The sequence below is a fragment of the Podarcis muralis genome, chromosome 9 (genome assembly GCF_964188315.1).
Source record: "Podarcis muralis chromosome 9, rPodMur119.hap1.1, whole genome shotgun sequence".
Lineage (NCBI taxonomy): Eukaryota > Metazoa > Chordata > Lepidosauria > Squamata > Lacertidae > Podarcis > Podarcis muralis.
Window position 1 is genome coordinate 5,387,036 of NC_135663.1, and position 24,788 is coordinate 5,411,823.

Sequence of the window (24,788 nt, forward strand, 5' to 3'; positions counted from 1 at the left end):
GCAAACCTGGAAGTGTTTACTTCCAGGTTCGCCGCCTGCGCATGCGCAGAAGTGATCTGCGTGCTATGCACAGAAGCGGTCGATCGCACCATGCACATGCGCAGAAGCACTCTAGTTGCAGACTTTTCAGGGTGCGAACAGCACCCCAAAACAGATTAAGTCTGCAACTAGAGGTACCACTGTATTGTGATAGGTCTTAATATTTTTTACGGCTCGTGGATTTCAGAGGCTAAATTAAAAATGGGCGGGAGGTAGGGAAACCAGTCAGGTGTCAAGCCCACGCCTGGGGCACGATGAATAAGCAGAATATAAAACCTCCTAACTTGTATATAAAGATTCTAACTTCCGTGCCCTGTGCAACTCTGAGAGGCACCTGAGTGCCCTAGATTTCTTGCCCTGGTCTTCCTGGGCTTTTGTCTGGCCCCTGCTAATAAGTCTGGATTTACTGGCAGCCTTTGAGTTGTATCCCAGCATAACCCCGTGTGAAAGCCGAGACTGAACAGTGACACAGGAAGCCAGGCTGTTGTGAGAGCTGCAGCTGGTTCCAGCCACAAAAGAGGCCGCCAGATATTAACTGTGATCAGATCCTGGACAGCATTCATCCTTTCTCGGGTATCACAGGCTAGATGGGCTAATTAAATGCTTACGGCACGACATATCAAATTTTTCTGTGCTTGGTCCCATCTGAAACCCCTTTGTGAGCCATTCCCCCAAATGCACCCCTGTTGCATTCCCAGCTAGCTTCTCCTGAAAGAGGGGGAATGTCAACCCAAGCCTGGGAATTTCTGCCCCCTTCTGTTCCTCTCCTCTTAAACTGGGTTTCATTTTTCTATTCTTTTCTTTTGTTTCATTGGGGAGGATCTGCTGCAGTCCTCAGCCTTAGGGAAATGTTTCAACTCGAAGCTGGAAAATGCATTTTAAGTGCATTGCGGTCAGTATCAGAATTGTAGCAGAGGCGGATTTAAGGGAGGGCGACAGGTTTAGTCGCACTGGGTGCAGAGCCTCAGGAGCGCTGCAGCTATGATGTAGAATGGAAAGTGAGAGGTGGGGGGGGGCACCAAATTTTGGCATCACACAGGGCACCATGGAAATTTGAGACCCCCACAGTTCTGCCGCTGATTTTAGGCTCCTGGGTAACCACATGTTCTGGAGGTATTTCCCCTAGTCATAATCAAAATAATTTGCTCTAGCTGACCGGGCATATAAGCCTTACACTAACTGGTGGCGCTCTCTCTCTCTCTCTCTCTCTCTTTTTGGGGGGACGCAGATTTGCTTACTTAGATATGTGTACAGATTTGCTAACTGAGATATATGTATGAAATAAATAAAAAAATTAAAAAACTTCCCAGTAGCACCTTGGAGACCAACTAAGTTTGTTCTGGGGTATAAGCTTTCGTGTGCATCTTAAAAAGCAGGGATACCACCTTGCCGACAAAGGTCCGTATAGTGAAAGCTATGGTTTTCCCTATAGTGATGTATTGAAGTGAGAGCTGGACCATAAAGCAGGCTGATTGCCAAAGAATGGATGCTTTTGAATTATGGTGCTGGAGGAGACTCTTGAGAGTCCCATGGACTGCAAGAAGATCAAACCTATCCATTCTGAAGGAAATCAGCCCTGAGTGCTCACTGGAAGGACAGATCCTGAAGCTGAGGCTCCAGTACTTTGGCCACATCATGAGAAGAGAAGACTCCCTGGAAAAGACCCTGATGTTGGGAAAGATGGAGGGCACAAGGAGAAAAGGGACGGCAGAGGATGAGATGGTTGGACAGTGTTCTCGAAGCTACTAGCATGAGTTTGACCAAACTGCGGGAGGCAGTGGAAGACAGGAGTGCCTGGCGTGCTCTGGTCCACGGGGTCACGAAGAGTCGGACATGACTAAACGACTAAACAACAACAAGTGCATGCACACTTCTTCAGATACCAATATGTGTAGATATGTGTAGGTAGGCTGGCTAGTAGACCTATTGGCAAGGCCACCATATTTGATGCTGATGCGTGGTGTGTGCCCCCCTCCCTTCAGTATCTGCGTGTCCATGCAGGAGGGCATTGTGTGGTTTGACGGGCTTGTTTGAACGATTTAGACCTGATTTATAAAGTATTCTTTGCCTCGGTGTTACTAACATCTGGGCAAAAGCTGCGGTGAAATTCCTGTAAATATATTCTGTAAGCATGGATGGCTTTCTAATCAGTTGGGTCACTTCCTTGGCCACCATCCTAAAGCTGTTGGTATCTGGAATCCATTATTTCCTCCCCATACGTTGTTCAGTGCATTTCTGCAAATGAAGATACCTCCCTCCCAAAAAACAAAGAATGAAGCTCTAACTAACCGTGGAGTAAAATGCCCCCCCACCTTTCTCCAGGCCCACCCTCCTTCTCCTGGTATCCCTTTGCTTTTGATTTCCCCCAGAAATATGGGGGTTGTCATTAACCTAATGTTCTGGTTTTGTGACACCACAATTGGAAATTTCTTCCATTCATGGGGTTTGTTGTTGTTTTTTTGGTTCTTTTTTGCATAAAATCAAAGCATTTTTGGAACTGCATGTTTGAAAGGATAGGGGGAAGCTTTCCACCACACCAGAGCTACCATTAACACCCCCCCCCAATCTGCTTACTAAATTCTGTAAAAAGTTGATCCCTTTTTTCATATAAGATCCAGATTCTCCATGTTATGACCACTCAGGGCTGTTATGGGCCAAAATGTGGGAAAGTTGCATGCAAACCAACAGAGCAAGGATATCATCAGGAAAAAATGGAAACAACTGAACTTGATTAAATTGTGAGTGGCATTGAGGAATGGGGTTAATTATCTAGAAGAAACAAATAATGGAGTCTGTTAAAAGCTTGTGTGAAAAGAGGTATTTTAGGTGGTGGTGTAGACTGCTTTGTGTTATAAAAACATGAGTTCAAGAAAGGATAGCTATGAATGAAAAATGCAAAGAACAAAATGTTATTGGCAGTTGAAATGTGTGTGAGATTCTATTATAAGAAGGATGCTTTTCTTTTGTGTGTGTGTGTGTGTGTATTTGTGTGTGTGTGTAATATTTGTTGTATGCTCTATTATATTGTGTGTGTGTGTAGTGTGTGTGTGTGTGTGTGTGTGTGTGTGTATATATATATATATATGCAGGTTTTGGTGTCCTCGGGTGAAAGCACCAGCCTGAAGATGACGAGTGAGACCTCGTCGAAACGTCGCCTAGACACCCCAACTTTTACACGGGAAGACACCCGAGGACACCAAAACCTGCATTCCTGTACCCGTGAAAATCTATGAAAGCATATATATATATATATATATATATATATATATATATATATATATATATAAATATAAATGAAGTTTGATTATTTAAAAGTAAAATCAGAAATTAACCTGAAGTGGCATGTTGCGAGTGGGACTAGATTCCCTTGGGGGTCTTTCTTCTGAGCCTTTGACTCTCACCTTGCCCCCCTCAGCACGGCCAGCCCCTTGCGATGATTACTCTTAACATTTGCCTTCTGCAAAGCTGGAGGTTATTTCTTGGAAAGCTGTCAGGTCTCTCCTGCCGTGACTCAGGGATTTATTCCATAATTCTCATGGGCTCATGTTTTAATCATAAATCTTGCGTTGGAAGAATTAGGTCACCAGATTAGCTTAATAGGAAGCTTCAATCAGCAGCATATCAATTAAGGAGAAATGGTATTTTCAGAAGCAGATGTGGAACGATTAGGGAAGCGCCCCCAGTGCCCTGCTGCTCAGCACCGTGGTTTGGACAGTCTGTAGCATCCTGCTCTTCTCCCCACTGTCTGGGGAATTCAGTCAGTGATGGGATGGGTAAGGTAAAGGTAAAGGTACCCCTGACCATTAGGTCCAGTCGCACACACTGCTCTATGGGCCGAGGGAGCCGGTGTTTGTCCGCAGACAGCTTCCGGGTCATGTGGCCAGCATGACTAAGCCGCTTCTGGCGAACCAGAGCAGCGCACGGAAACGCCGTTTACTTTCCCGCCGGAGCGGTACCTATTTATCTACTTGCACTTCGACGTGCTTTTGAACTGCTAGGTTGGCAGGAGCTGGAACCGAACAACGGGAGCTCACCCCGTCGCAGGGATTCGAACGACTGACCTTCTGATCAGCAAGCCCTAGGCTCTGTTTAAAGCATATATTTAAAGCATGAGGATTATGCAGATAACACTAGCAATGGGAAACGGGAGGATGTGCTGGGATGCATATTGCATCCTGTGTACCGCAGTAGCATTTGATCCGAGAAACGACTTAATGGACACAGCTGTGTGGAGCGTGATATACATAGAATTGTAGAGTTGGAACAGACCCTAAGGATCATTCAGTCCAACCCCCTGCAGTGCAGGAATATGCAGCTGTCCTATATGGGGATTGAACCTACAACCTTGGCGTTATCAGCACCACGCTAATGAACTATCCGTGAGATGTATGTTGGGAAACAGAGTGGAAGCATATCAGATATCAGCCCCTGCAATTGATGGGCACTATGAGGATCCTATATTGGCCAAACCTTGATATAAAGACTGGTCTGAGCCTGGCCTTCTGACCTTCTCTGGCTTCCAGTATATTATCTTCTGTTTCTCGTGGGTCAGGCATTTCCAAAAACTAGTCTTTGGAGTCCTGGTTTGGAAAGCAGGAAGCTCTGATCTGGATTTGTGTATGGCAATTCCCAACATGACCCAGATAGGTAATGGTTTTGTGTCGCCTTAATCCACGTGAGAGTGGAAGCCCAGGGCAGGCTGCCCACAGATCTCCAGTTACTGTTACCTGTCGGTCGCCAGCCAAACGTTGGGAGGAACTTCAGAAACAGAGCACAATGGAAGCAGCCATCCTTTGTTCTCAGTGGCCCGTATCTAGCAATTAAGGGCTGGGGAGCAGGAGAAAGGAGAGGAAGAGAGACCGGGAAAATGGACGTCGCTCTCCTGGGTATCTTGGCCAGTAGCCACTGATGGACCTGGGGTGAAAAAAGCACTCAGCCCCACTTGAAGTAGCTCCACCGTCAAAGAAGGCAGAGAGATCCAAACGCACAGGGGAACCAGTTCTGTGCCTCAAACGGCAATAGCAAATGTCGAAGCAAAGGCTGAAGTATTTTGGATTTGGGGACAGATTATTCGCACACAAGGAAAGGTGGGGCATGACCTTGGCAGCACTGTTCAAAAATGCTTTTATCCTCCTCTTCATTTGTTCCTGACACCATCTGTTGCTCAGAAGCTCTTTTCCCTTCCAAACTGTCCTCCAGTGCTCCCTGGTTGACCTTGCCGTCCCAATTCCCAGCTCTGCACTTGCCGTTCTTCGGCTTAGTGTATCATAAAGGGATTTTGGGGGGAAAATTATCCTCAATTGTTCCAAACTGGGTAGTGGCCTGAGGTCAACCGGCGTTGCCAATCCCTTTCTGAAAGGGGCAGCTCTGGGCTGGATTTGCGGCTTAGTGTGGGGGAAATAAATATGAAGTGCCGTCCGCCTCCTTAAATTGCTTCTGTAGCATTGTGCCACAAGGCTTTTCTGCTCATTGTTTTTCAAGCCTCTTGCACCTGACTGCATCTCTGTTCCCTTCCAACTGCTCTTCGTTCTCTTTTTTGGCCCACTGTCATCTGTTACGAGCATTTTGTGGCCGGTGCAAGCATTATAGATATTTGGAGGCCTGATGCTGTCTAGGCTTTCTGGGAACCTTGGTTATACTCAGTGGTTTCCTAGATTCTTGTAGGTCCTTGGCTTGCCCTCTTCATTTCAGGGATTGCTTACTGTTGGCTTGCCTCGCCTTATGCAATCAGCTGATTGGCTCTGGGAGCGTGCCTTCAAAGTCCATATGGAACAAGCAGTTTAGATCAGGCTTCCTCAACCTCGGCCCTCCATATGTTTTTGGCCTACAGCTCCCATGATCCCTAGCTAGCAGGACCAGTGGTCAGGGATCATGGGAATTGTAGTCTCAAAACAGCTGGAGGGCCGAGGTTGAGGAAGCCTGGTTTAGATTCTGCCGAGGGGCGGGGCGAGCCACTCCATTCATTGGAAGCACATTGAATCCAAATTGATGGTTTGTTTGGAGCAAACGGTTTGGGAGAAGAGTCCCTCATAGGGAACACTCCCGGACAGCCTCTCCACGTGGGACTTCCCCGTCAGTGGCTGTTAGCTGACAAGGAGCCCTGATTTTGCAAAGCAACCATTAGGAGCTCAGTTGAGGCTCCCAGTGGTTCCTTGGCTGCTGCATCCATTCATGTCCCACTCCTGATGTCACAAATTGGGACCTGTGTCAGACCATACAGTCATACCATTTTCGGGTTGCGCTCTGTGGCAACCCGGAAGTAACGGAACACGTTACTTCCGGGTTTCATCGCTTGCGCATGCGCAGGCGCTCAAAATGACGTCATGCGCTTGCACAGAAGCGGTGAATCACGACCTGCACACACGCAGATGCGGGTTGCGTTTGCTTCAGGATGCGAACGGGGCTCCAGAACGGATCCCGTTCGCATCCAGAGGTACCACTGTATAGGCCCATGGGCTAGAGATTCCCCCTGCTGCTCTTCAGGACTTATTTCAATTTCAAAAATTGATTCCCACCACCACCAGCCTCGTGTGTTCCTTTGTTTTAGTGGTCAGGGTATGTTAGAAGCTGCAGCCTGCTTCCAAAGCATAGGAGATTTAGGAAGAAGGCAGGGACTCCAAACATTTCCCTAGTTTTAGTTGGTTATTCTGTGATTTGGAATCAGAGCTCTTGGTTCTTTCCTCCCTCTCACGACCTTACTGTTCATTCCTTCTGCTTCCTTCTGCAGGGATTGACAGCCGATACAACGAGGGCTGCCGGGAACTGGCAAACTACCTTCTCTTTGGCTTGTACAACCAGAGCAACAATGAATTTGAAAGATCGGGGTTTCCTGAAGAGGTCCTTGACGGTAAGGGAAAGTGGTGCTGTGTGCTATTTTAAGATGAACACTCAAGGGGCCAAATAAGGCTGGTCTTCTTTCACTTCTTTCCTAAAGCGTCTTTGTGGACGTTGATACAACCCTCCCTCTTCCACTTGTGTTGCCCCTTAACCAAAGTTCTCTGGACAACATACATTAGAAATGGTTAAAATGTAATGGAGACAATTGAACGCAGGCAGGCCTTAAAATAGAAAAAATATTATCAAGACACCAGAATCCATTCAAAAGGTCAAAGATCACCCCAAAAAGCCTGGGAGCACTAACCTCCAGGCAGACCTGGGGCCACCAGTGCAAAAAACGAAATGCGGCTGCTCCGCCATGAACTTTTTGGGTGGCCTTGAGCTCCCTTGGGCTGTTTCCTACATGCCTGCCTCCTCCACCTCCTTTGTAGGTGATTGTGCCAGCCTGGATACTACATGTGATTTTTACACATGCCAGCACATACCCTTTGAACACCATAAAAGGAAAATACTGAGTGCAAAGTGGTCCTCTAACTCCCCTGCCTGTTCCATATTTTGTCATTTAGAAGGGAGGGATCACAAGGACTTAAAACCCAAAGTCCCTGAGTTTGTTTTCCTTTACCCTCCCCATCTCTTTTTCCTTTTGTGTCATGTATTTCTAGTTACCATATGGAGGGGACACACTATATTGTTTGTTAATGATCTTTCATAAATTGCTCTGGGAGCCCCATTAGCTGAAGAGCGAGTAAAAATGTATTAAATAAGTAAGGACTTGTCTGAGTGTTGCATCAGGAGGACAAACAGGTTAGTGACTTGAAAATAACATTAGGTTGATTTCTTGCTCCTTTTAGATGTGATCCTACTAATAAAGCCAGACAGCGTCCATCTCTATTGCAACCCTGTCAACTACAACTACCTTTTGCCATATGTAGCATTCTGGAGAAACTTGCATTTCCACTGCCTGACTGAAAACGAGGTGAGTGGCCGAGTAGCAAACATAGAAAGAACAGCATTTGTCTGAGGCTGTCCTGAGCTGCAGCAATTCTGGCTTCCCACGGAGGCCTTTGGCGTTGCAGAAGGTCTCCTTATTCTGTGGAATTGATATGATCCAATGAGACGCTGTTGCAGTGGTCAGACTCCCGACTCCCTTCTCTTTCGTGGAATTTAAATTAAAAATGGCTAAAAAATAAAAAACAGAAGATTTGCCTGACTTGCAGCTTGATATTGTGCAAGTTCACGTGGAGGTGCCACTGGGTTCAGAGGGGCTTACTCTCGAGTAAGCGTGCACAGGATAGCAGCCGTGATCTCTGCTTCATATCACCATTAAGTCAAGATGGTGACTTTGAAAAGGCATAGCGAACCCCTTTCTTGTTAGTTCTGGGTATAAGCTTCTTCAGATACGAAAGAACTAACTTGGTGCTTTTGGACAATTTTTTAATTTTTATCTATTTATTTCATCTGCGTCAGACCAACACGGCTACCTACCTGAACCCTTTCTTGTTGCTATTCCACAGTTCTTGCCATTTGGATCATTTTGTGAGAATACAGAAAGGGAAGAAAGAGACCAAATAATTGAGTCTGAGCCTTGATCCTATCTGGTTCTTATTCTGCAGTTCTCAAGTTGCTCAACAGCTGGGACACAGGACAAATGCATCCCATACATGTCAGCAGAGAAACCTTTATTGCCTTGGTGGCTGCATCAAAACTCCATGGAGGGGGGCTAAAAACATCTCTTTCCTGTCAAAATAACCCCGGTGCAGCAGTTAAGTGAGCACTCTCAACCTGGGGCTTAAATACTTGCCTTTTGGCCAACACACCAGTAAGCCTTTGAGCTGCCAGGCACAGCCAGCTTCTAGGGCTCCGTGTGATCTGAAGTCCAACCCGCTCATTCGTCATTTGGGATTTGTAAAAGAACCTTTCCGGGATAAAACTACCCCAAAATGCCTTGGGTGTACGCACAGGGCTCCCCATTCTGCATGGCCCACAGGAGAGAATAAGGAAGCTTCTGCACACCTAGGAACTGGTGGGTTGCGACACCAGTTGATCTCCTCCTTGGAAAGGACCTGGAGGCTTGCTGCAATTAGATTAAGTGAAGCACCTTTCACATAGTTCACAACGCTTTTGCCTTTGAAGCCTGGTGGTTCTGGACCGAAAACCATTACAGTGGTGCCCCGCAAGACGAACGCCTCGGAAGACGGAAAACCCGCTAGACGAAAGGGTTTTCCGTTTTGGAGGCGCTTCGCAAAACGAATTTCCCTATGGGCTTCCTTCGCAAGACGAAAGCCCATAGGGAAATCTCCGGGACAGCGGGGAAGCGCAGCGGGGAGAAGGGTTTTCCTCCGCTGTCCTCCGCTGTCCCGGGGTTTTTTAAAATGCTGGCGGGCGGCAGCGAAGGCTTTGCTGCTGCCCGCCAGCATTTTAAGATTTCCCCGGACAGCGGAGAAGTCTCCGCTGTCCCGGGGTTTTTTAAAATGCTGGGGGTGGGAAGAAAAGCCCTTGTCCCCCCCCCCCCAGCCTTCAGAAGAGGTCGGGGGACAGACTGTCCCCGGACCTGGTCTGAAGGCGGTTTCCATAGGAACGCATTGATTGATTTCAATGCATTCCTATGGGAAACCGTGCTTCGCAAGACGAAAAACTCGCAAGAAGAAAAAACTTGCGGAACGAATTAATTTCGTCTTGCGAGGCACCACTGTACTTGGAGCCAGGCTCATTATGTTCTAGCACCTGATGAAACCAAACAGCTCTCCAGGTCTGTTGGGATTTAAACGCCCACAGCCTTCAGGAGAGGCAGAATGGGCTCCCTCCTTTATCTGCATATATACTCTCTCGCTGTCTAGATTATCCAGCGCCTCCCTTAAAACTCAGCAGTGCTGTTCGTTCTTTTGTCCTGTGATCTGGCTCTGCCGCTCAGAGAGTGAGAACAGAACATGATCTGCATAAGCATGTTGTACGTTCTGCTCGTCTGAGCCAAGTGCACCCTGTGGTGTCTGTTCCCAGTACATTTCTGAGCACAATTCAAAGCGTTGGTGTTGAGCCCTGAATGGCCTCAGCCCTGTATACCTGAATACCTGTATACCCCCGTCGTCCAGCCTCAACATTGAGGTCCAACTCCAGTGTTCCCTCGCTGCGAGAAGTGAGGTTACAGGGAAGCAGGCAGAGGGCCTTCTCAGTGGTGGCACCCGCCCTGTGGAATGCCCTCCCATCAGATACCAAAAAGATGAATATATAACAGTTTAGAAGACATCTGAAGACATCCCTGCATAGGGAAGGTTTTAATGTTGGATGATTTATTATGTTTTTTAAATATTTTGTTGGAAGCCACCCAGAGTGGCTGTCACAGTAACAAATGGTAAACAAAATCATTTTAAAAAATCACAAACCTGAAAAACAATTTAAGCAACACACTTTAAAACTCAACTGCCATCTCAGTGTTTCTTCCTTCTACCAACCATACATTTTAATGTTCTGTAAAATAATTGGGTGGCATTCAGTGAAATTTTACTAACAGTGGACTCAGTGACTTGGTCATGTTCGTTAATTGCAGTGAGCATACTCTGAGTAAAACTCATCTGAATGCTACCCATTATTTATTGTAACGTAATAGTTGTAGTAGTAATGTAATGCAAGAGTTTTCTGTAGAGGGCTGTATTCTGTTGGTGGTTCTGTCTCCTGTTCCAGGAGAGAGATGCCGAGAGTCGATCTGTGAGCTCCTCTTTCCCACTGAAGTCTCATACGTTAATGATTTAGGTCACTTCCGTACCATGTATTCAACACACTCTCTTATCACACTTGAACCATCATGGCTTCTCCCATGGAATTCTGGGAACCGTAGTTTTTTAAGGGTGCTACTTTGCTTTAGGCTTTCCAAATTTGACAACGCCTTGAGAGGGAGCAGGACCCCTATCTGGTTGCTGGGCTTTGTTTTGCAAGCACTTTAGAAATTCCTGGTGCAATTAACTGTGTTTTGCTTCTTGTAACTGGGTTTTCTCGTATGCCGCAAAATAGACACACATGTTGAGTTGAACCAGTCAGCTTTTTGCAATACGAATGTTTCTGCTGTGCCTCTTCTCCCCCACTCAGCCCGGTGCTGCACCACATGGTTTTTTAAGTGGGCCGACTGGATAATGATGTACTAACCACAATGAAAACGAGTTCTTTCATGGAGCTTTGGCACCCGCGGAATAGAGACCCAGCATATGATAGGCATATGATTTAACCGAAGAGACTCCCAGTGTTCCCCTGGAAATAGCAAACAAGCTCTTTTTGCCTTTATCCTTTCTCTTTAAAACAACACCATTAACAGCCTCAGTAAAATAATTCATTTTATATGGCAGTAGGCAATGTTCACAAGGCAGTTTCTGAGCTTTTGAGTTGGGGTTGGAGGGAAGAAAACAGAAAAACATGGTTGTGCTTGAGAGAAGGTTCTTGAGCCGTGCCTACAGCTTGGTCTGTTTTCCAGTCTTGAGAAGGTGATAACAGAAGAAGCTTCTTTCAGATTTAACTGCAACAGAATTAGTGCTCTGGACTGAGCTCATAAACTGACGTGCATTTTGCATATGGCTGCCATGGCTTTGAGTTGGTCTCTGCTGACTTCAGGGAGAGACAGTGCAGCACAGTGGTTAGAGTGTAGGACTAGGACCTGGGAGACCAGGGTTAGTACCTTGGGCTAGTCGCTGCCTCTCAGCCTAACCTACCTCACAGGGTTGTTGTGGAGATTAAATGAGGAAAGGAAGAACAATATACGCCACCCTGAGCTCCTTGGAGAAGAAGGTGGGATTTAAATGCAATGAGTAATAATATTTGCCGTGAGCTTGCAGGCACCATGTTCACAATGGAACGTGGGTCAGCTTTTCCTTGCACAGTGATTGCTCTTGCTTCACTTTATACAGAGCCACCCCCTGCTGGCTTCAGTGCTTGTTATCAGTGTGAACATGGTCTTTTCAGCCCAAAATGGCCGTGCTTAAAATATAGTGTGGAATCGACTAAAGATGGCAACTGCTGTGAGCTGAGAGCGTTACAGGCAGAATAAGAAAGGCATTGCAACATGGGCATTATTTTCCAAATCTTTGGGCAGTGGTTTGAGTATTGATTTGCTGGGTTTTCTTTCTCCCGGTCTGTTTCTTTTAGTACGAAGATGAAGAGGCTGCGGAGGAATTCAAAATTTCCAGCTTCGTAGACATGGTTCGTGACTGCAGCCGAATCGGGATTCCCTTCAGCTCACAAGGTAGGTTTGAAAAAGCCATGCGCACCTTGAACAGCAGTACACAACATGCCAGCTCCACAGTTCTATGCTCCTATAATACTTTTAAGTCAGGGACAGGGAAAAATGAGTAGCTGGGGTCCATTATTTATATTAAACATGGTATGTTTGGTTCAACAAACAAAGCTCTCTGTGTGTGCCACATGAGGAGTTCTTCCATGTAACTCCTCCTTTATGTGGGGAAAGAATAGGCACCCTTTTTAGAACAGGAAACAAACCTTCCTGTTAATTATGTGAAGCTGGGATATAAAGCCAAAGTACAGTCTTGATTTTGTTTTGCTGGAAATAACCAGCAAACATTCTGATGCAAGAAAGCTGCAACAAGCGTCTTGCTTGTAGTTCCATTAAAGAAAGAAGGAACTATGAACAGAGAGTATATTTATAGTTGCATCAACTGTGGGTTTCCCCAGCAACGGGCTTCCCCTGGTGACCATCCTAGCTATGGGGCTGAGCCACTGAGCCTGCTCCAATTCCTCGCTCCTGTTTTTCAAAACTAGGCATTCCACTGGTCTCAACGAGAGGCTTTTTGGCACCCTTGAGGGAAGACAGCTGCTTTTTGTAATGGTGCAGGGAACATTTGAGCAAATGCCTGGAATACAGTGGTTGTGCTGGATGTTGTTCGTTTTTCTTTTCAGTAGCGATTTTTTGTACAGTGATTTTCTCTCTCGATGACTCGTATGCCATACCAGTTGTCTCCTCTTTGTCCTGCATTGGACTTTGAGAAATACCTGTGAAGTTCACGGGAAATGTGCAGTTTTAAAAAAAAGTTACAGAAAAAAAGTATTGGGAATCATCAACTTCAGAATTAAGCATCTTCTAGTTGAGTTGGCCTTAGACTGCAGACTTAAATTACTGAAGTTACATTGGCACACAGTGGTCTTTCAGACGGTGATGATGCCTGCTTTTCCAGGTTAAATAGAAGGGGAATGGAAACTTGACTGCTGGCCTCTGACTGGAACTGAGCTGGTCTCAACTGGCAAAGGCATCTCAGTCCAGAACATGCACAAACTTAGCAATGCCTCCTTGCTGAGGACCTGGCAACGCAGTGCAGCTGCGTTCTGTGAAGATGTGTCACAGTGTAGGAGAGGGTCTGTGTTTCAACTGGGGAGACTTCCAAGTGATTTTTAATATGGCAGCCATAAGGAAGAAACATGGAGTCATGCGTCAGCAGCAAAGAAACCAGAAAGGTAGTCCACAATAAACAATTGCTGCAGTATTCTAGATTTAAAAGCGTTCTTTATTGGAAATGAAATATGCACGTAAGCAAAAATGAATAAATAAGCCCAAATCTTGTTTTCTGCCACATTTTTCTAATCTCGTAGGAAGCTGCTTTCTACTGAGTCAGAGTATAGTGGTCAATATAGCAAGGTATTGTCTACACCAGGGGTGGGGTGCTTGGCCAACCTTTTGGGAGCCATATTTGAGTGATGAGCAGGCCAGAGTGCTGCAGCAATGGGCGTGACTCTTCCTTTTCTACAACTGGCACCATTTTGACCACACACATCAGCGGGTTCCATACACAAACATCACCCTCTCTTCATCCTCCACCCAAGCAAATCAGATGCATGGTGACAGTTGAAGGCTACATCCCAGGCAGGCATTTGAGGAGGGTGTGGGACAGAAGCATGTTGACCAAGGGCTGGGCAGAAAGGCCTTTGGGGTGTGTGATTGCTTTTGTCCCCCTCGGCCTGAGGTTCCCGGCCTTTGGCTTTCACTGACCAGCAGCAGCTCTTCATAGTCTTGGCTGAGGGTCCTTTGCAACCCCTTCATGGAGATACCAGGGATTGGAATTGAGATCTTCTGCGTGCAAAGCAGCTCCTCTGCCAGAGATCTAGGGCAGTGTTTCCCAACCTTTTTTGGGCAAAGGCACACTTGTTTGATGAAAAAAATCTCGAGGCACACCACCATTACAGCCCCGTGACGTCAGCGTGCAGCGTCACGCCGGGAGGGACGCACGAAAGTGTAACTTTCAATTTTTTTCCCTCCCCCTTGCCGGGGAACCTCCAAGCTTTGGGGGTGGGGGGGGGGGGAGGAGGCAGCAAAGCGAGGGACTGAGGGACTCCTCCAACGACAAGGGTTGGGGAAGAAGAGAAAGGGCTATTCCGCTCCAGTCACGGGAGGGGAATATGTACTGGCCCAACTGGTGTGCGGTCTTCGGAAAGCGGGGTGCGGGAAGGAAGCCTAGGCTCGGGGTCCACCGACCTCGGCGGAGAAAGGCAACAACCGGAGCCGATGACGAGCCGGCGCGTGCGTGCAGCGGCTGGCCTCGAGCTCGGGAAGCTGTGCGCGGCGATGTTGACGCGGGGCGCGCGAGAGCTTGGGGGCGGGGCGGGAGAGAGAGAGAAAGAGTTGGCAGCACCAGGCGCTGTTACTTATTGCGCTGCGGACGCTGCCAGCAAAAGCTGAGGAATTGCACACCCACCCAAATAAAATTGCTTTGTTTCTTCAGGACATCTGCAGATATTTGACATGTTCATTGTTGAAAAGTGGCCGATCGTGCAGGCCTTTGCCCTGGAAGGAATCGGCGGCGATGGCTTCTTCACAATGAAATATGAGGTAAGAGGCTGGAGGGAGGTTTCCTAGCTGAACAACAAGCCCATCACAAGTCCCCCTAAGCCAGGACTTTTCTCCCTGCTGTGGTTCATTGGAGGCGCTGGAAAGACTGTGACCGGGGAAGAGTTATTTCATCAACATTGTATTCCAGAGCACCCCAGACCTCTTCATTTTATTATGGAGTCCCTAATTTCAGGCTCCACACTTCCACAGCATCTTCCTGTTCCTGTTTTAATGTATATATTATTTTGCTTTGTGTAAACCAAAGAGAAGTGCACAGGATAGGAATCTTGTGTTGCTATGTCTTGAGTGTGCCACCGTTCTCTGGAATGTCCACTGAACAGTGGCATAGCGTGGGGGGTGCAGGCGGGGCCGGCCACACCGGGCGCAACATCTGGGGTTAGGGCAAATCCATGGGTTAGGGGGCGCAAAACCACGGGTTAGGGGGCGCAAATTACTTGCCTTGCCCCGGGTGCTGACAACCCACGCTACGCCACTGCCACTGAACAATTTTTTCAACATCTATTTTGGAAACCCCTGTGTTATGCTTTCCTTTTACCAAACCAAGCAACTGAGAAAAACCCTAGTAAAAGAAATTCGCTTTTATTATTACTCTTCCAGATTGCAGAGTTACACTTTCATCTCTGTTGTGAGCTGTCGGGGCTTTTGTCTGCCGTGGCCCCAAAGGGAACATATCCGTGTAACAGTTATTTTACAGAAACTGCCGGGTGCTGAGTGGCACAACGGCGCTTCACGTTCATGGCACTATTCACCAGCCATAATGGCATATTGTGAACGTTCCCAGCTGAATGGAGTCTCTGTGAATGGGGATTGTGTCATACGGGGCAACTTCTTTCCAAATAGAAAGGAAACCAAGTGCCTTCTCCTTAAGCATTTTGGTGACTGCTCTGTGTTCTTACTGCCCCTTTCAATCAGCCAAGCTTTGCTGCCTGCTTGGCCTTGGGGAGAACTGTAACGCTTGAGCTGCCTTCCCCAACCCGGCGCCCTCCAGATGTTTGGAAATATAATTCCCCGTTCCCAACCCAGCTGTTGAGGAAGGCAGTGTTTGAGAATAGAAGGCCTCAGTCCTGTATACCTGAAGGAGCGTCTCTACCCCCATCGTTCAGCCCGGACACTGAGGTCCAGCGCCGAGGGCCTTCTGGTGGTTCCCTCATTGCGAGAAGTGAGGTTACAGGGAACCAGGCAGAGGGCCTTCTTGGTAGTGGCACCCGCCCTGTGGAATGCCCTCCCTTCAGATGTCAAGGAAATAAGCAGCTATCCTATCTTTAAAAGACATCTGAAGGCAGCCCTGTTTAGGGAAGTTTTTAATATCTAAAGCTGTACTGTTTTTAACATTTGATTGGGAGCCGCCTAAAGTGGCTGGGGAAACTCAGCCAGATGGGTGGGGTATAAATAATAAATTATTATTATTAAAAGCACGGAATGTGCAAGCCCCTTTCAGAACTCTTTCTCTTTGCAGCTGATGGATGTCAGCGTGGACCTGTGGAAAACGTACAGCAAGATCGATCCTGTTTCTCTGGAGAGTTTACTTTACGAGGTAATGTGCCAGACTTTTCTTCCCCTCCACCGCCACCCCCAAGGCAAATTTGACAGAGAATAAGCCCATGGTTTAGTTATTTAGATGTATGATTGCATGGGTGCTGGTATTCTGATGGTTCATCATGCTGTGGTGTATTTGGTTTCCCTTTTAACATGTTTAGAACTAAAACAGGGGTCTGCAACCCGCGGCTCCGGAGCCGCATGTGGCTCTTTTACACCTTTGCCGCGGCTCCGGGGCGGATACTAGCGAGGGGAGGAGGCGCATTGTGCGCCCCGACACTCCCCACTGTGGCGGGCGCTGTACTGGCTGTGACGTCGCATGGGGGCGGTGCGTGCATTAGTCACGCACCGTCCCGACATCACCTTCCCGCCCGTCCGCTACATTGTAAGGGGCATGTACGCTGGTCACTGCATTGAAAGGGGGCATGTACGCTAGTCACTGTTTTGAAGGGGAGTGAAGAACACACACCCAAAAAAGAGTAACTTGTTAATTTAACGTTTATTTCTATGAGGAGGAGTAATTCTGAGGGGTCAAACAAAGAAATAATAAAAAAGTGACAAAAAGTTATTTTTATAATGAAGAGTTTTGCGGCTCCCAGGTTTTTTTTCTTCGGAAACGGGTCCAAGTGGCTCTTTTTGTCTTAAAGGTTGCAGACCCCTGAACTAAAATGACATTCCACAGGAAATGGCTTTTGTGTGGAAGCCTGGGGTGCCCTGGGACATGCTGTGTGAACTGACCCCACCCTACAGAGTTCCACAAAGTGCTAGCCAGGCCCACTGGGTATCAGTGTGAACTCAAGAGTACACACCACATCATACCTGGCGCTCACCTGTTACACACATGGCTGGCCAAGATCAGTGGTAGTAGGCAAGCTCTCGCTTGCGGATGATCTTGGTAAGATGCCAAACTTCCATGGGTCTGAGAAATGCTGAGTCATTTCTGCATCCCATAAAATGGCGTTGGGTCATTTCAAATGTCATGAAAAACCATAGTCCCCCCCCCCCAATGATTGCAGTGAGTTTGGAGCTTTGTGCTTCTCCCGTTCTGTTTCTTCACATCATTTATTAGCCTCGGTTTGGGGTTATTTCTGAACCAGTGTTCAAAGCTCCCATTGTTCTAGGCGCATTTTGCAACATGGAATTTCATTAGCGCGAGCAGTTTCTGAGCTCTGGGCGCAGTGCTCTGCCTAAGATTTCAGATTAAAACTGCAGAGTGGAAGGAAAGGAGGACCTTTTTCTGCTTCCCCACTTCCAGCCACTCTCTGAAGAATGGAGAAGAGACCCTCTTAAGAATATTAGAGGGGTGGGCAGGGGAAGGACTAGACCATGTGGGAAAACGAACATAATATTTTAGCTGCTGTTCATTCATTTTCAGCTTTGAATTCTTGTTATTCAAAAAGCGCGCCTGTACATTCCGTTGTTGTGCCCATAACCTCGGTTTAAGGTACCATTTAGCTCCTCGCTTTCATATCTCAGTTTCCTACACTGTTCGGAACCCCGCACTGTGGTTTGTTGAAACAAACCATCTTAGTACTACATGGTTTTAAATTGGCTTGTTTCATTTTTTAAAAAAAAATAATATTTATTAATTTTTCAACAATTTAAACACAACACTACAGAAAACCAAAAAAACAATACAACAATACAATACAATACAATACAAAAAACACTACAAAACACTGACACAAACAATTAACAAAACAAAACAAAAACCATTCAAAACACAATCCAATTTCAATATCTTATCTATCATTCACTTGTTTCCACGACCTCCTCACGCCTCCCTTTTTGTCTTCCACTTCTATTAATTGTTTCAGCAATTCCTCTCCATCTTCCTCTGTTTTCTATCCTATAATTATTTTAACACATTCTAACCTTATTTTCCCCTTTAATACTCTATTAATCTATCTATACTTAACTCCTTATAACATTTCTACTAAAGCCATATAACTTCATTCCAACATTTTTCTTAAATTGGCTTGTTTCAAACGAGTTTGTCATGTTCAGATACAGAGGGGGAAAGCTTCTCATCTCATGACCGCATGGGAGGAAGAGTGGGGAGAGGAGGAGCAATTGAGCCTAAGGCCTCCCGTTATCTCATTCCCGTTAGGATCAGTCGCGTTTTATTGCGATATCTGATATCGGCTCATTGTGTATGTACCCTGTGGCTTTGGCCTCATTACTCCCAGACAGCATGGCAGAAGCCACTAGGAATGCCTTGTGTGCAGAACTTTTTGGAATGAATGAGATCCTGTGCAAAACCACAGAGGGAGACGCCACCAGTGATCTGTCTTCTTGCTTTCAAAGGCTGATTGTGTGACTAAGCCTTTCTGCCTCTCTCCCACTTGCCACAATGACCTTTGCATAAGCTCAGAGCATTCAGGGTGCGTATTGGAGCTGCATTGCTGTTTTTCCTCCTTCAGTTCCACGCATGCAATGATCCTTGCGCTTTTCTTAAAATGACTTCAGCGAACCCAGAGGCCTGCCTGAACCCTTTCTCCTTCTCATTCTTAACAGTCTTAACAGTCTTAACAGTCTGGGCAGTTTTGCATGTGAAAGAGTGGCTGTTCTTAAAGAGGGTTAGAAATCTTCTTCTTCTTTGGCGATCACTCGTAGCCAAGTAAGATTGTCTTCCATAAACACGGTTTTAACAATGAGTCTGTAAGTGCCTGTGGAGGCCAATTCTGGATCCACACGTCCTTCCACAGTGGGGACATTGGTTTCTGGGCAGGAGCTGATCACGGTGTGGATTTGCCAAGCGTGCCTTCCTTCTAGCACGTTTCTCCCTTGCATCCTGAGTTCAAGTGTCTTCAAAGCCCATGACATCTTTGGTAAAGGCTGTTCTCCAGCTGGAGCGCTCACAGGCCAGTGTTTCCCACTTGTCGGTGTTTATACTACATTTTTTAAGATTTGCCTTGAGACAGTCTTTAAACCTCTTTTGTTGACCACCAGCATTACGCTTTCCATTTTTAAGTTCGGAATAGAGTAGTTGCTTTGGAAGCTGATCATCAGGCATCCCAACAACATGACCAGTCCAAGGAAGTTGCTTCAACACTGGGTGAAAAATGGACCTTGGCTGACACACAGTGGCCGTTGGTTGAGTTGCCTCCTCCTCTTTAAAGAACAAAAGCACTCTGCACAGAGCTGTGTGGGCATCTTTATAGGCGCACACATACCATTGCCATTCAAAATGTCACTGTGCAAAAGCCACAGGTGTGTTAGTCATAAGATACAGAGTTCTCACTCTGAAGCCCATAACGATTTTGCACAAACCCAAATGTACTTGAATTCTTTAAAAAACAAAAGCTACAGTTATTGGCCTTCCCAACCCTGTAGACTGCCCTGCCTTTTCATTTTTGCAAAACCTTCATGTTCTTGCTGAACAGTGCTCTTCCTCTGAACTTCCATCTGTTCATATATTTTATTTTAAATAGGAAGGCGAGAGCCCCTTTCAGGAGGTCCTTTAGGCCTAATCTGACTTGCTATCTTTTTTGTTTCATTTTGTTTGTTTTCCTATGTGGTGGTTTAGGGGAATCATAGAGTTGTAAGGGACCATTGAGGGTCATCTAGTCCAGCCCCCTGAAATGCAGGAATCTTAGCTAGATCATACATGACATAATAGAATCCTAGAACTGTATAGTTCGAAGGTGAGGAATGTTGGTTTTCTCTTAAATGGAAAATACTAGGAAGGATGCCTAAGATCCAGGTTTGGGGCAAGTACTCTTTGCTAAGAGAACCCTAGTCAAGATTTAAAATTACAAAACATGCAGTGTGGAAATATAGGCTGTTAGACCTTTAAAATATCCCCATTTCAGTTCCTTCCAAAGTCCCCCTCTTCCCTTGCTGTAGAAAGTAGCTATATGTTTGGTAAGTTAAAAAAGGTTTACTTACAAATTCTTCAAAGGTCATATTCATGTGCTTTTCCATACAGCAGTTAGAAGACATAGGCAGTAAAACTTATGTTCCAAATTGGTGAATGTTTCTAAATTGTTTGTATAGAAACACTACCCCCTGTTTACTCTGTTTAATTGGATTTTTGTATGACACAGACTCGGTCACAGATGCAAAGTAATCTCCTTTAACGAACTGACGGCTGATGTGTTTTTCTCCTCAGGATTTGATGACTTTTGAACATCAGTGGACCAATTTCTTTGCCAATTTTGACACTGAAATCCCTTCCATCCTGGAGCTGTCAGAGTCACAGGCAGGAGAGGTATGTATCTCATTATGCGAAAGGGGAAACTCTCTTTTTCGGAAACCCATTTTTGGGGAGGAGGAGGGGTGCCTTTTTGCCATTGCCACTCTTCAACAATTAAGACAAATCCTTGCTGAATTACAGCAAATCACCCAGAGATCTACCAGTGGGCTGTAGGTCTAACCATCTGCCCACCCCCAAATTATAGCGCACACATTGTATTTAACAAGTCTTGGTAGGGAAGGGATTTAGCTATCGTGCATCACTGGGAAGGGAATCATTTAAGGGAGTTACTATGTCGCCCTGCCTCTAAATCTTACAAGTTCCATTGATTGCAGCTAAAGTTTTTGATCTCTAATTTGAAAAAAACATACACTAAAATCCAAACTATGTGAAAAAATGGGGGGGGGGCGTTGTTTAAAAAATCACATTTGCTAAAATAACATGGGCAAGAACAATATGCCTCTCTTATGCAAGGGTTAGCAAACTTTTTCAGCAGGGGGCCGGTCCACTGTCCCTCAGACCTTGTGGGGGGCCGGACTATATTTTTGTTGTGGGGGGGGGAGGAATGAATTCCTCTGCCCCACAAATAATCCAGAGATGCATTTTAGATAAAAACACACATTCTACTCATGTAAAAACACCAGGCAGGCCCCACAAATAACCCAGAGATGCATTTTAAATAAAACGACACATTCTACTCATGTAAAAACATGCTGATTCCTGGACCGTCCACAGGCTGGATTGAGAAGGCGATTGGGCCGCATCTGGCCCCCGGGCCTTAGGTTGCCTACCTACGCTTTTAAGCATCCAAGGCGTCACTGGTGCCTTGTGAACACATTAATGCTTGTCTGGGGTGTGTGTGTGGAATTAACCAGCTGGTGTACATAAGGTCATGGCTAAAGTAGCACAGCAGTTGATTGAGAGACTATAAATTTATTCTCACAATGAGCAAACTTTCATCCGGGATCCAAAAGAAAGTACATTTTTAGGTATAGAGAGGTGTAGAACCTTTGCACATTAATCAGTTGGCTGACAAGTTATGAACCAGGCGGTAAATTACCTAAATGTTACTCCAGCAATCGCCATAATGTTTCTGCCACTAATTATGTGCATGAGATTGTCATTATATTTTGGGTGGTGTAAATGCCATGAACGTTCATTGAATAAGAAAGGGGAGAAATAAATTTCAAGAAATTATATGCCCTTTGCACAGTCTGAAATAGTTTGTAATGCACCACTACACATTTCTGTTGTTGCTTGGATGTATCAATTATTTCTAATATTCAAGACCTTTTCTTCCATAGCCATTCCGAAGTTACTTCAGCCATGGGATGATTTCCAGCCATATCACGGACAACAGGTACTCTAACTGACAGGTTCTTGAGCAAATGCAGTACAGCATAATGCATTTCATAAAAGCACAGCATGTAAAAGAGTGTTTGCATCTCTAAAACCCAAAGCACTCTGCTATAACTGTGATTATGTATTTTCCCCATTAAGCTGTTGACAGTCATCTTAGTTTCGACAATAGCCAAAGCCAGAGTATCCATTAGCTTGTCGGGGAGTCTTTTATTTATGTGGCTTATCTTTCTAGCTGGCAAACATTCCGGAGTATAACTGCTGATACAACCAACATACCTAGTCAATTGCTTCTGCAAATAAGCCTCTACTATAGGAACTTAGGTATGCATACCTGACTTCCAGCAGCTCTCTAAGTTCTTAAGGAACACAAGAAACTGCCTTTCCCCCAGTCATAAGAATCATAGAATTGTAGAGTTGGGACCCAAAGGGTCATCTAGTCCAACCCCCTGCAGTGCAGGAGAAGTCAAATCCAGCTCAGGATCATCTGCTCTGTTAGCCATTCCCCAGAATTTCAGACAAGGGGTCTCTCCCGACCCTGCCTGGAGAAGCCCAGTGCAAGGCAGATATCCTATGGCCCTTCCCCAAATAGCAGGTGATATGAAAAAACTTGAGGTTTTCCATATCGTTTGCTACCTGAATCTTTTAACTGGAGATCCCCGAGTTTGAATCTGGCAGCTTCTTTCATGCAAAGGAAATGCTCTACCACAAGCTATGCACTCTCCCTTGTTTGAGCTGTGTGTACTTTGGACTTAATAAAAGTAAACTCTGCACCAGGAAAAGCTGATTCCTGAAACTGGAATAAATGGTGCAAGTGAAGCATTTCATCATTTTCCAAGTGTGAGTTGGTGGTGATGGCTATTTTTGTGCGTGTGTTTAGCCCCAGCAGGCAGCCATTTGTCCTGTTTGGCACCCATTCCTCAAAAGAGAACCTGAACTCAGGCAACTTCAATTTCCCATCTGAGGGGCACCTTCTTCGCAACACGGGTCTTGGCGGAAGCACTGCCAAGCACATGGTAAGCATCACCCGGTGAGGTTTTGATAGGCACCTGCTAAAATAGCCCTGCAGTATTGCTGCCTGTCAACAGTTCTTCAACCCAAGAGCTACGGGATCTTCCAGACTGGTGGGTTCTTTCTTTACATGCAGATATATTCTGCAATGTACCATTGGCATAAGGGACACGGGTGGTGCTGTGGGTTAAACCACTGAGCCTAGGGCTTGCCGATCAGAAGGTCGGCGGTTCGAATCCCTGCGATGGGGTAAGCTCCCATTGCTCAGTCCCTGCTCCTGCCAACCTAGCAGTTTGAAAGCATGAAGTGCAAGTAGATAAATAGGTACCACTTTGGTGGGAAGGTAAGCGGCATTTCCGTGCGCTGCTCTGGTTTGCCAGAAGTGGCTTACTATGCTGGCCAAATGACCCGGAAGCTGTATGCTGGCTCCCTCGGCCAGTAAAGCGAGATGAGTGCCTCAACCCCAGAGTCGTCCACAACTGGACCTAATGGTCAGGGGTCCCTTTACCTTTACCCTACCTTTGGTACAACAGTGAATCAGCGGAGGATTTGTATAGGGCTGTCCACACATCCTCCCACATCATTCATTGTTCTGTGACGCTTCCCCAGTTTCACGGCATCGTTGCCAATGGGAGGGCAGCTCTGGCACTAGAGCATGACAAAAGTGGAATATTTGGGGTATGATAAGTTAACAGAATTGCACCCTGAGACCTTTGCAGGCACGAACAGTATCGCAAGAGGGGTTGGTGTGTCCCTGAGATCCTTTTGAAGTGGCAACAGGCCCTAAATGACAAACACGGGACTTGCATATCACTGGTCTTAAAAGACCTACACTGGCTCCCAGTACATTTCCGAGCACAATTCAAAGTGTTGGTGTTGACCGTTAAAGCCCTAAATGGCCGCGGCCCAGTATACCTGAAGGAGCATCTCCACCCCCATCATTCTGCCTGGACACTGAGGTCCAGCTCTGAGGGCCTTCTGGCAGTTCCCTCATTGTGAGAAGCAAAGCTGCAGGGAACCAGGCAGAGGGCCTTCTCAGTGGTGGCACCCTCCCTGTTGAACACCCTCCAATCAGATGTCAAAGAGATAAACAACTACCTGACATTTAGAAAACATCTGAAGGGCAGGCCTGCTCAGGGAAGTTTTTAATGTATGACATTTTGATGTATTTTTCATCTTTGTTGGAAGCCACCCAGAGTGGCTAGGGAAACCCAGCCAGATGGGCGGGGTACAAATAATAAATTATGATTATGATTATGATTATTATTATTATTGCATTGGAGCTTGGATCCTCACCCTTTATGGAACAGTTACTTACAGTTCAATCACTGTTCATAGCAATTCTTGGGGCACAGAGTATATAACCCCCTTTCCTTTCCTGATGCCCTGCAAAAGTTGTTGGGCTCCAACTCTGATCATTCATGCTTTCTGGGGCTGGTGGGAGTTGTGCTTCAGATGCCGAACTGTGTCAGGTTAGGGAAGGCTAGAGTATGCAGTACCCTTCTTTCTTGTCACCCACCTGTGCGTTTTGTGTTTGTTGGCTACCAGGTTGTGCAGTGTGTCTCACCCAAGGGACCTCTGGCTTGCTCCAGGACCTACTTCTTTGGAGCCACTCACACGCCTTACCTTGGTAAGTTCAGTTTCGGCTGCTCTTTCTGCGCATGCCTCAGCGTGTCTGTCCTTGTCTGTACACGCACACCCTGCTAGCCTTTGTAATTCCTGGGCCTTGGGGTGGGTTGCAGTCCATACAAATGCACACACGCATTTCCAAATTAAAATCAGAAGAAATGGGTTGAAACAGGAATGGAAGAGAACAGATAAAATTCAAGGATGTAGGTATTGCAAGAGTCATCCTTCCTCTATTTGGTGTGCTCTGGATGTGTTAAGTATTCTACATGATTTATGTTGCGTTTGTGATGTCCTGTTGTGTTATCATTATTTATTGTTTGCAATTCATGTGAATGAAAAGCA

At 46.2% G+C, this 24,788-nt stretch overlaps 1 protein-coding gene across 1 annotated transcript in view; it reads left to right on the top strand.

Annotated features, from left to right (window-relative positions):
• DNAAF9 (dynein axonemal assembly factor 9) overlaps positions 1–24,788 on the top strand; it is a 76,010-nt gene that overhangs the window by 13,310 nt on the left and 37,912 nt on the right. The window contains exons 3-11 of the mRNA XM_028744233.2: positions 6,767–6,886; positions 7,728–7,852; positions 12,004–12,100; positions 14,586–14,692; positions 16,170–16,247; positions 20,364–20,462; positions 21,752–21,807; positions 22,687–22,822; positions 24,366–24,447. Coding sequence (XP_028600066.2) covers positions 6,767–6,886; positions 7,728–7,852; positions 12,004–12,100; positions 14,586–14,692; positions 16,170–16,247; positions 20,364–20,462; positions 21,752–21,807; positions 22,687–22,822; positions 24,366–24,447 — 900 coding nt within the window. The remainder of the gene's footprint in view (positions 1–6,766; positions 6,887–7,727; positions 7,853–12,003; positions 12,101–14,585; positions 14,693–16,169; positions 16,248–20,363; positions 20,463–21,751; positions 21,808–22,686; positions 22,823–24,365; positions 24,448–24,788) is intronic.